The sequence below is a fragment of the Halyomorpha halys genome, unplaced genomic scaffold, assembly GCF_000696795.3.
Source record: "Halyomorpha halys isolate HHAL.00 unplaced genomic scaffold, Hhal_1.1 Scaffold2074.1, whole genome shotgun sequence".
Taxonomy (NCBI): Eukaryota; Metazoa; Arthropoda; class Insecta; order Hemiptera; family Pentatomidae; genus Halyomorpha; species Halyomorpha halys.
The window spans coordinates 1-15394 of record NW_027108854.1 but is presented as its reverse complement, the minus strand read 5'-3'; the positions used below and the strand labels follow the sequence as shown (position 1 = coordinate 15394).

At 30.3% G+C, this 15394-nt stretch overlaps 1 protein-coding gene across 1 annotated transcript; it reads right to left on the bottom strand.

Moving 5' to 3' along the window:
- Positions 1-1707: 1707 nt before the first annotated feature.
- On the bottom strand, positions 1708-14756 carry LOC106691086 (putative fatty acyl-CoA reductase CG5065; the record flags this gene model as incomplete). The annotated part of the gene is given in 9 exon segments (XM_014436743.3): positions 1708-3225; positions 4446-4571; positions 5953-6084; positions 7282-7521; positions 8145-8346; positions 9544-9653; positions 11276-11421; positions 12209-12457; positions 14566-14756. Coding segments are annotated over 9 exon segments (1556 nt in total), but the record flags the coding sequence as incomplete, so codon positions are not given.
- Between the last annotated feature and the right edge of the window lie 638 nt (positions 14757-15394).

Sequence of the window (15394 nt, the reverse complement as noted above, 5' to 3'; positions counted from 1 at the left end):
CTGAGTTTATAAACACCATTTTGTTTTTTTCAGAAGTGGTTTCTCGCTCTTCTCAGTATCCTTCGACTCTAGACGAAATTGTTGATCTTGAAAACTTTTAATCTGAAAAGTTAATTGTGATATTATTTTTATTTACAAACTCTTTCTAGGTATTGTTGATTTTTATGATATCCAATGTTTTGACATTCAAGTTCAGCTTCATCAAACCAGACAACATTTGACTTTTGCAATAACTTCTCACAAACGAAATTACATTGAGTTTTGCCGGTGCAATAAAGATGCATAATGCAAAATGATAGTATTTGTTTCACTTCAGTTTATTTCAACTAAAAATAAATTGTATTAAATTTCAAATTAACGTTACTTTTTACCATTTGTTGCTGTATTAAGTAATATTTATTTATAATGAACTGTAACTGTATTATTACTTTCACTAAGTTATAAATGAAATAATCAGTAAGGGAAAGTATTACCTACGTGAAAATTTTCGAATTCGAGTTTTCTACGGAAATACACATTTTGCGATCCTTGAGAGAAAATAAACAACTATAGCAAAATTTGGTTTGTGTGTCTGTATGTATTTATCAGCCAAACACAAAAATCAAACGTCCTACGATTGTATTTATATTATATGTACTACGTATTTATATTGGCTGGTATATGACAGCAACATTTCAATAAAATGGACTCACCGGGAGTGCTGCTTAGAATAGATTTTTCAGATTTTCTTGAAAACGGCTTTAACGATTTTGAGTACCCTGCTGAGTATCTCAATGAACAATTAAATGGTCTTTAAGATCGGCTGGGGCTCCTTAAGATTTAAGTTCCGCTGGGGCTCCTTATCCTTATTGAAATAGCCTCACCGGACTTAAATGGCGAAAGCATAAAAAAGAATCTTCCTCTAGAGTACCTTTAATTTTGTTTACTTTAAAAAAAATTATTAGTCCTCATTGTTAGCAATAATAAACAGTTCTACTAGCAATTGTAAACAATAGAGAAATACAAACTATTAATGAACTTTATGAATAACTAACTAAATGAGAAAAAAAAGTTTGATTGTATTAAAGCTTTATAATCTTTTGTTAGACAGGTAGGAACAAAATTTATGTTAGTTATCCCCACTTTAATTTATGTTAGTTATTCTCACTTCAAGTTATGTTAGTTATTCGCACTTCAATTTGTGTTAGTTATTTCCACTTCAATCTATGTTAGTTATTCCCACTTCAATTTATTACTTCAAGAAACACAAAAATACAATTTTTTATAGAAACAGGGAATTAAAAATTTTTTTGTTCATAATTTCCACCTTCACTGGCCTTTAGATTTTTTTTTTTTTTCTAAAATCAGATAAATAGCAATAACTTGAAGACGGAGCCAGCAGCCAAGACTATCCAGGCAGCTAACTCATCCATTCACCACACTGGATTGGTTCGATTAAATTTAAAATATTCAAATAATATTATTTATATACGATATAAATAATATTGTATAAAAATATAATAAGTTATGTGTTATATTCAGTCTATAAGCTTGAAATTGAAATTGATGTTCGACTTGTATATGTATTTGTACTTATATTACTCTCTAATTTTATATTATTTGTACATGTATATGTAACTGGGTTTATCCTGAATAAATAAGTAAATTATTTAATTGTTAAATTCATGGAAAGGAATATGATAAAATAGGTTCAATAAACTGTGGTGTAGCTAAATTGTTTATTAAATATACCAACAAAAGAAAATCATAATTGTGTAAAATCTGAACAAATTTTCTTCATACAATATCAATAATGAAATTTCCCATTCATAATAACAAGATATTATTGCATAAAACTGTAGTTTGAATGATAACAAAAATGTATAATATTATTAGATTATATAATAAAATAATACTGATATAATAACAGATACATAATATGAAAAAGCAACCAAAAAATACAAAATAACTAAACAAGTATATAATAGAAACTTAAAAGATATATTTTTATTTCATCAAGTTGAAGTCACAGGAAATAATAAAGGAAGTATCCTCAAATATATCACATGCCAAAATATTAAAGACTTTTGTGGCAAATTTGCATGGACAGTTATAATGTGTCATAGTCAGTTAATCCCATTTAGATCTCAGGGAGCTATCAAATATACACATTATTAGCTTTCATAGACTTTCAAATTAATTTATACTAGGAATAAGTAGGAATAGTATATATTTATATTAGGCCTATGTAGGAATACTATATATTTATACTAGGAATATGTAGGTCATTAGGAAATAAAAACAGCCATAATGATTTAACGTTTTTCCATTTCTGTTTTTTATCTAAAAAACTTAGCTTGTTCCTTAAAGCGAAAATATTTATAGACAAATTTATTACAAATAAAATTAATAATTATTTAAAAGAACTACCATTGAAGTAAAATAGTAAATTGTTTCCCATATCTATTTCAACTAGGCAATGTTCAGTGTATATTTTTATTTTAATAAAAATAATTTTTTTAAAATGATTTTACAGTTTAACATGACAGTATTTCAAACATAGTTTCAAGAGATTATGATTGATAATTAGCTATATTTTGTGTTTAAGAAGTGAATTAAATGCAGTAAGTTCTCAATTTACTACGGGACTCCGTTTATCCAGCTCTGTTATTAGTTGGCATGGTCGCAAATCAGAAAAAAATGTAACATGAAAGTATCTGTTTGTTTGTTAAATGTATTTACATGAAAATAATGCCATAGTAAATAATATTTTGGTCTACAATTTATTCATCTTCTAAATTGCAAGATACTCACAGTACACTAGCAGACATGATCAATTTTATCAACTAGATTTTAAAATACATTAATTGAAGCATCTTGTTTTACATCATTACAAATTTTTATTAATTAATTTTTTTTTCAGTTTTAGGCCCAAATGGTTGAACTGACTACGCATTAATAAATAAATAATTATTAGTATTACAGTACATAAGGATATTTAGGTACACTGAGGAGAATAGACAAAATAATATAAACGTTAAAAAAAAGAAATTACAATGCCCTAACTGATTTAGAAGCATTTTATATCAAGAATGATGTTCCACATTTCGAAAGAAAGGCAGGAGAGATTGTGCCGTCGAAATCGCTGAATCTAGTGCAGAGGCAGCTGTGTCTGAACAAGAGACGATGATCCAGCCAATGAGAATGTAAAAAGTTACTGAAGCCATCTTGTCCAGTATATACAGTCTAAGTATTTCAAAAGTTTATTAAACAAAAAACAGCATCAATAAGACTGTTATCAGTTGATTCATAACAAAGGAAATATATTAAAACATGTATAAAAAAAAATGTTACACAATAAATTATCAGACCTGTGGAGTAATGTAGGCCTGTAGAAGTAAAAAAATCTAAACCTAAAGAGGGAATCGGACTGGCACCCAAAATCAAAAATCTATGATTTTTGTCCTACACTGCATCTTTTATAGATGGTTTGTTTCAGGTATACATGAAGTTTTAGTTTTTTTTTTAAATATGGATAGAGGTGTAGTTTTATGAGTGCTTGAAACAAATCCTCCCAAAATCATCCGAAAAAGAGGTGCTTAGATTTTATCTGCCATGGCTATATCCCTTCTTAATTTGAGTAAGCCACTTTTTTCTTGGCATCGGAGGGAAGAGGTTTGTGTGTGTAGTTTGTGTGTGTAATTTGTGTGTGTAGTTTGTGTGTGTAGTTTCATGTGCATTTAAAACAAATCATATCAAAAGTGCACTTTTCAGCAAAAAAAATTTGCTGGCCTTCTAATTTAGAACTGATTTGGACAAAGTTTTTTGGTGTCTAGAGTGTATTCAGTTTCATATTTTTTCAAACAAACCATCTTCAAATAATACAATTTTTCTTTTTTCGATATCTCGTGTGATGTCCACCTTTTTTAAACACTCCACATTGAGTTGACAGACAAGTGCAAGTTGGATACAAAGAGGATATTTTATCGATATAGGACTAATAGTTGTCTTCAAACAAGACAACATATTTCTCCTTAACCCTTGAACTATATTAACCTCAAGTGAAAAACAACTACAAAAAATATGAGTAAGAAAATAATAAAACTCTTAAAGTAAATTAACTGATTAAGACAATTTAAATCAACTGACACAGTTTCATAACAAAATAATTAATTAATAGAATTTTCTGTCAAGACATTCAAATTATGTCATAATTATTAAGCAATTCCTTGCGTGTTATAAAAGCAAGTACTGTGTATTATTACTTCTAAGGACTTACTAGATCAACTTTTTAAATTATACACCAACACAAAAATTCCATCACCTTGATATTTCAATAAATACTAGTTTAACTAGTTTAGTATGATTATATACCACTGCCAACTTCAAAAACTGATAAAAACAGTAATAAAAAATTATTCAATATATTGCTAAGAAATAAAAAACCTAACTGTAAATGTACTTACAGCTTCAGTATCAAACGACTCCTTGGAATTGAATTTGGGTCTTCTTTCAAGAGGAAATGTCTAGCTCCAAGAATAGCTGATTTCATATATTCCTCCATGTGAATCTTCTCAAAATCCAAAGTAAATCTAAACATTATTGCTTTGGAAATTTCTTTCGAGCATTGTTTTTTAAATTTAAAAATATGGTCTTGAACATGTTTACTGATACTAATTTATACCAACCAACTTATATGCAAAAATATTTCATAGTTTAACAATATATTAAGTTAATTGATATTAAGGCATTCCAGACTACAATTTGTGGATTAATATGGGTTCAATGACCAAGAATCATAAATGGATTATCACTGATACTTGTTATAAAAATATTTTATGAAGTTTCATGTTTAACTTTAATTTTAAAATTTATTTGTAGAATAGAAACAGATTGTCTAACTATTCCATAGGCAGAATCAGAATTTTTTTTTTTTAAATTTGTGCTTTAAAACAAGACAACAATATTCAATGATAGGTATACATTTAAAAATTTAATGGCATTGACTAGCATTAATATTAGTAATACATTTTGTTTGTATTAGTCATTATGTTTAGGGTTAAAGTATGTGTTACCTCATCAATCTCATATTTTTTTTTTTTTTAAATTTAATTTATTTGTGCTTACAACTCTCCTCCACTAAGGGGCTATTGGCAACTAGATATAGGCTTATTTCATTATTAGGATTATAATTATATAAGTAGCCTATTTTCCATTCTTATTCTTCATCAATAATTTTTAAACGAAATAATAAAAAGACTGTACTATCATTCACCAAAATTTATATTTTCTCTTTATGACATATTAACTATTAACTCTTGACAAATATTATTGAAAAAAGGCAAAAGTTTAAAATATATAATTTAAATTCACTATTGTTAAAATGGCATTTTATAAACCATTTTGAACGGAGAAAAACAGACTGTCTGTAATATTTAATTTTTAACTATAGCTTTAACATTTTCACACAAGATTTCCATCCTTATTGAAACCAATATCATTTGCTTTTGTAATTTTTCTGTTCTATCCGAAAAAATAAATTTATCCTAAATTAAAAGATATTAAACTTCTCAGACAAGTTTTAGCTAGATATTATTTGAAATCTAATTGCTTCATTTTATTTTCTGGTACTCACAAATTTTATAGTAAAAAGTTTTAACTACACAGATAATCCAGAAGGTATACAAACAGACGCCACCACTATTTCCTTACCACAGGCACTATTCCAAGGATTCATGATTCCTACAGACCATACTGAGAAACCATTTCATAAAATTATGCAGTTAACTGAATGGAATGAAGCCTATATAATTCCATATTTTTTAAGATAATCCTTATTTAATATGAATAAGATTAGGGACAATTAAGAACATTAGTTGGTACAGCAAAAATGTTAAGTGAACGTAGTTAAATAATCAAATTATGACAAATTATTACTTTCTATTAATAATTTCTTAAATAGACAAAACTTACTTATCTTTATCAAATGAGTTAAGAGAAGAGCGAAGTTGAAGTAACTTTTCATTCTTAAATTTCCATTCACGGGTCGTAAAATATTGAAGGACGTCCAGCCCAGCTTGGATTTTTGTTTGAACTCTTAGCATACTGAAATAAATAAAATAATATAATTTCACTTATAGCTTCTATAATCTTGTCATATATTTTGTTTTGTATGCATGGTAGCATAAAAATACAAAATACACATCCATTCAAGAGAATCCAATGATATAGTATACATTTTTTTGTAAAATACCAAAGGTAACAATTAATTTTTTATGTTTTTGTATCAATTAATGCTATAATAATTGTGAACTGCTACAACCAAAGAAGGGTCAGGGGTTTGTAAGGAAGTACTCTTTCTAGAAGAACAGTTATGCAAGGGGGTGATTTTTTCAAGATCACGGTCATCTGCCAGATTTTTCCCCAATTAAGGGTACCCACTTGACGAGGCTGGGTATATCAGGGAGAGCTCCAGAACCCATAGGGTTAACTCACGGCTATAGTAACAGAAGAAATAATTATCTGCCATAGCAGGATTTGAACCCTTGAAGTCGGTAGCAGGTACAGAGGTGGTACAGAGGTTAGGCACTCACCTTAATGTATTAATTAATACATTTAACAAAATTGTTTAATCAATAATTAGAATTTTCTAAATGAAACTTTAAAAGATTAAAAAAAAAGAAATGAATAAACTTTTATTTTTATCGAATGAAACTAAAAGTAAAAGAATAGTGCCCCAGGAAATAATTTTTGATTCAACCTTTTTCGCAAAAAATAATAAAAAAACAAATAAATAAATAGAATGTACAGAGATGGTCCAAGTGAGGTCAAAAAATAGACAATAATAGTAAAAAAAAACTGTTCATTAGTAATCGAAATTTTGCTCCAATTTACAGGGCTGAGTCTAGAAAGCAGAATTATTGACCATAATTCCCAGACCACCTTCCTGCAGTCATCACATAAGGTCAACTAACAATCCTCCAAAATAAATAAATAATTGCATTCAGAATATCTAGGAATAAATTTCCATTTCAATATTCTTTTACTAGAAACTAAAGAGTTATTATAAATCAATTAACATAATGATAGGTAATTAGGATTACTATTTTCATTATTGAACTTTTGTATTTAATCTAGAAAAATATCTTGTTTTTTTTTCTCCTTACGAAATAAACTGCGATAAAATTCTTGGTTTTGATACTGATTTCTAAAATGTAATCATTCAAAGAAAAATTCATACTGACACAAGTTAGCTTAAATAGGAATTTATAGAATCATGAATTAGTTTAATAGGGTACTTACAATGTCTTTTGGCCAAATATGAACAGTAAAAAGTCAATGATGTACGCAGGAACCCAGTGAAAAAATATAGTTGAAAGATCATGGAACAGTTTGACTTTGTACGGTCGACCATTTGGGTACCACAGCATTGTTTCAAAAGGATACTGGAATGCGACTTTCTTGCCTTTCTCAAGCATATCACCCCATGTAACAATATACGTGTCACTTTGTGTCAAGTTCACCACTGGAATGTCTTTTGGCCTATTCAAAAATTAATTTTATTATATTTGTTTTATATTGAATCAATTAGTTTCATTATCTTAATTTTTAGCACAATTAATTTCATTATCTTAATTTTTAGTACAATTAATTTCATTATATAATTTTTTTTAAATACCTACATTGTGTCTAGAATGTGCAACATTATCATTAAAATTACATTACATTAGCATTTGAGCATTGTAAAAGGGTTATCTATATGCAATATTCAACCACCAAGTTTCAATATTCAACCTAATGAAGAGTGGTCCTTCTTTGCGATGGGTGCCAACATCATAGGGGATGAATGTGCCCTAAGATTCAATCCATGGCTAATATAACTGATATTAAATTTTCCTATATCCATTCAAGCTCATATTCAAAACAAGGCTCAAGATGTTTTACCCACTTAGTTACTCCACTCTTACTTTTGTCCATAAACAAAGTATAATTATTAGTAGATTAATGTTTTTTTCTCCTTACAGACCATAATAATTATAAATGGTGTATTCCATATCTGTTTACTGTTACATGGTTAATTTATTTATTAGAAACCCCTGCTCGAAACAACAATTACCTCTAATAATCTATTTTTCCATAATATCGAATGAAATAACTTTCAATACCGGTTAGAAGGGTTTCCTGCAAACTTTGGAATAGCCACCATGATGCCATTGATGGCCATATCGACTGGTATCAGCTCTGCACTATATTCACTGTAACAATGCATTGACCTGATGACTCCTTTAGCACCACCAATCAGGATTCCTATCGGCCCATTCAGGTTGTCCACCCAACCTTCCATCGGTTCCTTCCAACTTGGAATCACTGTAAATAAAGATAATAAATACAATAATTAACATGGGTGCAATTTGTTCAATAAGAAGATGCATAGAATGAGAATAGCAATGAAATCACTAAAAAAACAACAATAATATACAAAGGTTTTTATAGTTTAATTTAATTTGTTTTGAATCAATGGATTGTATGATGAGAAATTAGCCTGATGGAGCAGTCTGATAACAGGCATCTCCTTAGTAACAGCTCGCAGATCAGGTCCTTTGCAACAGCTCCTAGATCGGGTCCTTTGTAACAACTCCAGCATCAGGTCCTTTGTAATAGCTCCTAGATCAGGTTCTTGGTAACAGCTCCTATATCAGGTCCTTTTATGTCATTTTGAACCTTTCCCATGTCATTTGAAAACATATCTAATGATGTATGTATTATAGAGCTAAATGGGATAAAAGTGAAGAAAAATCTTAGAATCTAAATAGTTCTGTAACTTTAAGGAATAATATCGTAAGCCTAATACTAAATTATAGATCTCTCTTCTATTCAGGTTGTTTAGCAACAGTGAGTCAAGAATCTTTTGAATTGTGGTCTAGTTTTTTTATTTTTTTTTTTATTTTAGTAATATCCAAAATGGGATTCCATCTGACCTTTGAATAACCTATGGACCTACTAAAGTTATGGTGCTTTTTCTTGGCCCATGTTTTACTTTTTATGCTAAAATAAGTGATATCAAATAATATCATAAGTGATAGTACTACCCCCTGACATAATTTAAATATATCAAAATTAGATGAGGAAATGTGACAAGGGTGACACTGTTGCCAACAAAATGAGACTACATCCAATATGTGTTAGCCACTATAGTTAATCCATCCTGCCAGATAATATGTGTTAGCCACTATAGTTAATCCATCCTGCCAGATAATATGTGTTAGCCACTATAGTTAATCCATCCTGCCAGGTAATATGTGTTAGCCACTATAGTTAATCCATCCTGCCAGGTAATATAGCTTGAGAATTTATAAAGTTATTCTCTAATGCAGTTAATAAGAAATAAATTCATTAACAATTCATAGTCGGTTCCTTGTTGTGAGAAATGTATTAAGTACGATAATAATATAGTCTTTTAGTCAAAATACTTCTAAATGCTCGTAGAAATATAAATGGAAATAAACAGTTCAAATAGATTTTAAAAAGCAAGAAAAAATAAATAAAATTGAACAACATATTTACCAATAGAAGGCCTGAGAATGCAAGATGGTACCTCAGGATGGTGGCTGGCAACCACTGCCTCTGCTAGTCTCTTCGAAAATGTATAGGAATTGGGATGAGGGCGCAACAAGCTGTAATCAAATGTCATTATTAAAAGTATATTTTACTGTACATGTTTCCTATATCAGCCATGACCTATAGATGGGAAACCAGATAAGGATATGGTTCATAAGATCCATCATGTCAATGACATCTTTGATCACTGTTAACATATCTCCATCCTCATCATCTTCTCCATCCTCTTCACTGTCATATGTCCATTCTCTATCTACTGTCAAAACTAAATCTGAGGATCAAAACTTACAAATTCCTTCCATTTACCGAGAAGATATTTATCCATCAGTTTGGAACTGCATAAATTTGTCCAATGATTCATTTTTTAACCATGAACATTATACCCACTCATTACATCATTTCACCACTACCACCATGATGCCATTACTTAAATCATATTCACTAACCAATTCAAATTCATACAAAACCATTATTCTTGGATTATGTGGCCTCGAAAGACAAGAAGGAAGAATGACAGTAGTGAACTCTTACTTTCAGATTTCTGTATAGTAGGTGTCAACAGAATAATTTCACAATAGAAAAATATAGTTGTATATAAGAATATACATACATATACCATTATATTTTATTCATATTCCATTTTTCCCAGCTTCGCTAGTTTTATTTTAATCGGCCTTTAGGAGTATTATTTTATTGTAAGTATAGCGGTAGTGGATTCATACCTGATGAGAGAGCTCTAAGCGATAACATATTACATGGTTCACCTTGGTTTGAGCAGGGAGCTGGTTTGGGGGTAGTCCCAAAAAAGAAGGGAGACTCAGGAGGTCTCCTAAAACCCTGAATTCGTTAGTTATGAGTAGATCATTAATTTTACTTTATTTCATAGTAACACTGCATTCTACCTGGATCTAAATAATAAGAAGTAATCAAAAATTCAAAGTTGACTTAACAAGTTTACAGTCTTACCAGTGTTACTCTATAATGAAAAAAATGAGAAAAGCTAATTAAGTTAAATAAAACCATAAAATGATTATTAACTTCATTTCCATATCATAGGTTATACGTAATCCCCATATCATACTATTGCATATATTTTGTTATATATATATTTTAAATATGTATACATAAAGTATAGAAATTGAATTAAAAAAATGAAAATTTTTTATACTATTTTATGCCATATAATCATACTTAATTAATTCTCATTTTTCTGAGATTTTCATATCTATATTCTATGATTCTTAGTGTTGTTTTTCTGAGCTTTGAAGAAGGCCTACAACTTAGGCTTTCTGTGCGTTTCTTTCCTAAGCATGGACTAATATTTGATTTTTGTATTATTACTTTGTTTTATTTGATTATGACAATATGTTACACTTTATGTTTATCCATTCATATTTTTGCATTTAGTGTTACATTAATATCTACATAGTATAATAAGGTCAAAAAGACGCTGAAAATAGTAAAAATTATCAATTAGACACCTACATTTTGACCTACATTGGATCTTCCAGTAGAGTATTATTTGATTTATAATTCTTCATAACGATTTCGAAGTGAATACTGCACCCTAATTCAGTCCAGTCCATGTAAAAGAAAGGCCATGTCTATGATTCTAATTTTTGTATGATATAAATGTTTCTAAGATAATTTTAATTAAAAATAACAATAAAATACTTACTCTGATGTTATTTTTTCCAATAGATTTTCAGGGAGCCAACGTGACATCTGAATGACATCCATGGGATCATATGATGGTGGGTAAGTCTGTTCTTCCATAACTTCCATTTCGCAATGGCAAAAAGCGGTTGATATGTGAACCAAGAGCTAAGCAAAAACGAACAATGGTTCTTGAATTTCATATTAATAAAACATTCTGCAACCAGTAGAATACATAGCATTATCTTAAAGGGAGTCCCATGTCTAATTCCTTAAAAAATAACTTCTATATTTTTAATGAAATATTAAGGTAGGAATATTAGTTTACAGAGTGTACATAGGATTTATAGCAACCTGTAGCAAATATCTTCAATAAACAACATCAAAATTCAACAAGAGTGAAATTGCTTTTATTTATGTAGTATTTTAGTTAACAATATGGATTATAAAATTTCTCAATTGTAAATTTTGTAGGAATATTCCTCAATTTCTAGGCAAGAATATAAAAATCCACAATGTCGAAGACTATAATGAACACCATAATTCCAACATATTCACCTATGATATTATACAATGTAAACTATGAATGGTAGAATATCTATAAAATTCTCTGCTGAAGAATTTATATCATCTGGCTTACCATATTCTTACCCCAAACCCTTCAATTATTGATAGAAAGATATTAAGAAACATGAATTTCACATTTTTCAATTTTATTATATTTTAAACAAACAAACAGCATGACAATAAAGTATCAAAGAGGAATAACAGATGGCAAGCCAATCAGATAAATAATCCAATTATTAAAACTCCTAGATAATTGTCAAAGATAATCCAGAAACATCCACTAAAAGGAAATTAAACAAAGAAGTTCTTGGATTAGTTTTAATCCTGGAATTGAAACAATTCCAAGCTATACTGTCCTACCAGATGGTTATAGTAAAAGGTTTATAACCTGTAGGTTCTTGATTTTCCTGCAAAGCTGAACTACCCTGAGGGTTCCTTCTGTGTTCATGTTGATGTTCTCCTTCAGCTTGGCTTCTAGCCTCAGAGATGCTGCACCATGGACCACAATGTCCACTTCTTCGACCAGCTTCTGCTCATTGCTAGGAGACAGGCCCAGTTCTGGAATGGACACATCTCCTGCAACTGGGATCACTTTCTCTAATACAGTCGGACACTGTGATCGGATCCTACTAAACAGCTGTAAACAGATCAAGAGAGTACAGTTAAACAATATTGTTATATTAGTGTTATAAATACAAATTATGGGTGGTCTTCACACCTAAGTATTGTTATTGTACATACAGATTGTTATTATACATAAAGATTCTACATCAGTAAAAGGATCAGCCACCACAATCTAAATTTCTAAAATTTAAAATCAATGTTTTACAAATTTAATTCACTCTATCTGGTCCTTCAAGTATAATAAGTCCCCAAAGTAGGCAATCCTTATTTAATAGAGGATAGACATATCGTCTTTATGCGTATTTTCTTCATGTTGGTTTAATTTCTTAATTTGTATAGTTTCTATCATTACTCAATTACTTCGAAAAATTTAATTATAAGAAATCATTATTAACATTACAGTTACCTTAAGTTTATTTGTTTAGTGGCGTAAAACATGGTAATTAACACTATTAATTTCTTATTTAATTCTGCTTACATTTGTTTTATTATTCAATTTATATACAAATATTCATTTTTCGTTCTTTTGATGTTATATTTGTGACAGTAGGCCTTTAGATTTCAAAAACTGAAATACTAATTTTATTGTTTCATCATCGTCTCTAAGGGTTTTTGAAATATCCGGATTTAATCCTAAGCTATTGAGGTGTGATGTGAAATCCATGGAAGATATGACTAATTGTCAAATTGATATTACAACATTGACATTTTTCAGGCGTTTGTTTTGAGGTGATTGTATTATTTTTAAAAGGTGATTTTTTTATTGAGTCTGTTGTTTCGTTGAGGATGTTTCAGGGTTAATCCATTGACGGTTTATCCCGTGACGGTCAAGAAGCAAATGGAGGAGAGCGAACGGGAGGAGAGGATCCACTGACGAGATCGGAGGAGAATGTAAGGGCCGCACTATGGTGAGTTGCAACGTGAGAAACGAGAGCAGCGAATTATCGAAGTGAGAGGAGTACGGTGCTTGGTCGATACAGGGAGCTCCACCATCGTGCCGTTCGGGTAGAAAAACGCACCAATCACGTTCCAGCGCCTGATGGACGAATTTATACGAGGCTAAGAAGGACGACCTTCTTGTGTTTAGCAAATCCGAAGAGGAGCATCTGGAGAATGTCTTCCAGAGGATTCGACAATTTGGGTTGAAATTGTCCCAAGAAAAGTCGGTGCTAGGCCGGGATCAAATTAATTTTTTAGGACATGAAATTTTAGCACAGGGAATTAAGCCTGATCCACAGAAGGTTGAGGCGATCCAAAAGATGGCAGTGCCAAGGGATGTTAAGGGAGTTCGTAGGTTGCTTGGTACCCTGAACTATTATCGGAGATTTGTGCCAGAAATGGATCGTGACCCCCGCCATGGAGAACAATATCCGCAAGTGTATGAAGATAATGCGGGAAAAAACAAACAGGTACCTCGCCATAATTTAAATCTTAGAGACGTTAGGGGGGAGATTAAAATCGGGACAATTGTCTACCGCCCGGTGGGGACAAATCGGAGTAAGGAGTTGCAGCAATACGAGGGTCCATTTCGGGTGATTGTGATAAGAGAACACAATGTGGTTACAAAAGAGAGTGTAAACGAACCCAAAAAGAGAAGAAATGTCCACATTGAATAACTGAAGTTCCCCACTTGTTTCTCTTCTGTTTCAGAAGATCGAAAAAAAAAAAAAAAAAATAGATGAGTCTTTGAGAGTACTTCAAGCGTTTCATTCCATACTCCTCTCTCTCCTATTATTTTTAGTTTCACTTCGGTAAAAGATAACATATATATAAATATATAAGGTAACATGAATTATTGTTTTATTTTAATGTTATTTAAAAAATGTGGATATATATCACATTCATAAATATCTAATTATTGTTGAGTTTGTTGAGAATTAACCCTGAAGAAGGAACAGTAGAGAGAGTACTCTGAAATGTTGGTTAAAAGGAATTTATAAATTTATATTAATAAAAGATCATTGAAAATTATCTTCCCTGAAATATCTAGATTATTAAATTATAGCTTTGGAATAAATGACGGAAGCATAACTTGGAATATGAAATACAAAAATGTAATCTATGAATAAAAATTCGTTGAGAAACCAAAACTAGCTAAACCAATAACTAGCTAAAACTTACAGGCAATTTGAAAATTTCTTCGAGCCTAGCTTCGGATGGTTTTCCTCTCTTGGACCTGAGAAGGACGTATATCTTCTCTAGCTTCGGACAGGTGTAGAGCAGCTTCTCCAGCAGGACCTTACCCATGAAGCCGCTAGCTCCAGTGATAAACAGGGTTTTACCATTGTAAAATGGAATGATTTCACTTTCCTCTGGAACATGAAAAGGGAATCATCCTGTTGTTGTTTTTTAAAGGATTAAACATTAAAAAATGTTTTATAGTTAAAAGTAAAATATATAATAGCCATATAATATATACCTTCCGTAGGCAACCCTGACTGTGATTGTTTCACAAACATTAATAATATAAAAAATATGTTACTGAAAAACATTAAATGTATAAAAATATAAATATCTAGCTGTAACTGTGAATAATGATTTTTCTTGGGAACCACATACAATAAATGTTTTAAAGAGAATAAGAGTATGCTCATATGAAATTTATTATCTCCAATTTGTACTTGGCAGAGAAGCTTTAATAATAGTGTACAAAGCACTATTTGAATCGATATTAAGATACGGGATCTAAAGCACTACTGGAATCGATATTAAGATACGGGAATACGTTCCCAGTCATGGTCCACGTGCTGATAGTCATTTACGAAAACTTGCAAATCAACAGTATTGAACAATAACGCACTGCAATAATAAAGTAGAAAATCTTTAAATAGTTGGTACTTTACCACCTAAACTATTTTATTTTTACAGAATAATCTTAAAATTTATGGATAGTAAATTATTTAGAGAAAAAAATATTATATCTAAAACATGTAGGTTTATAAACAAGCAG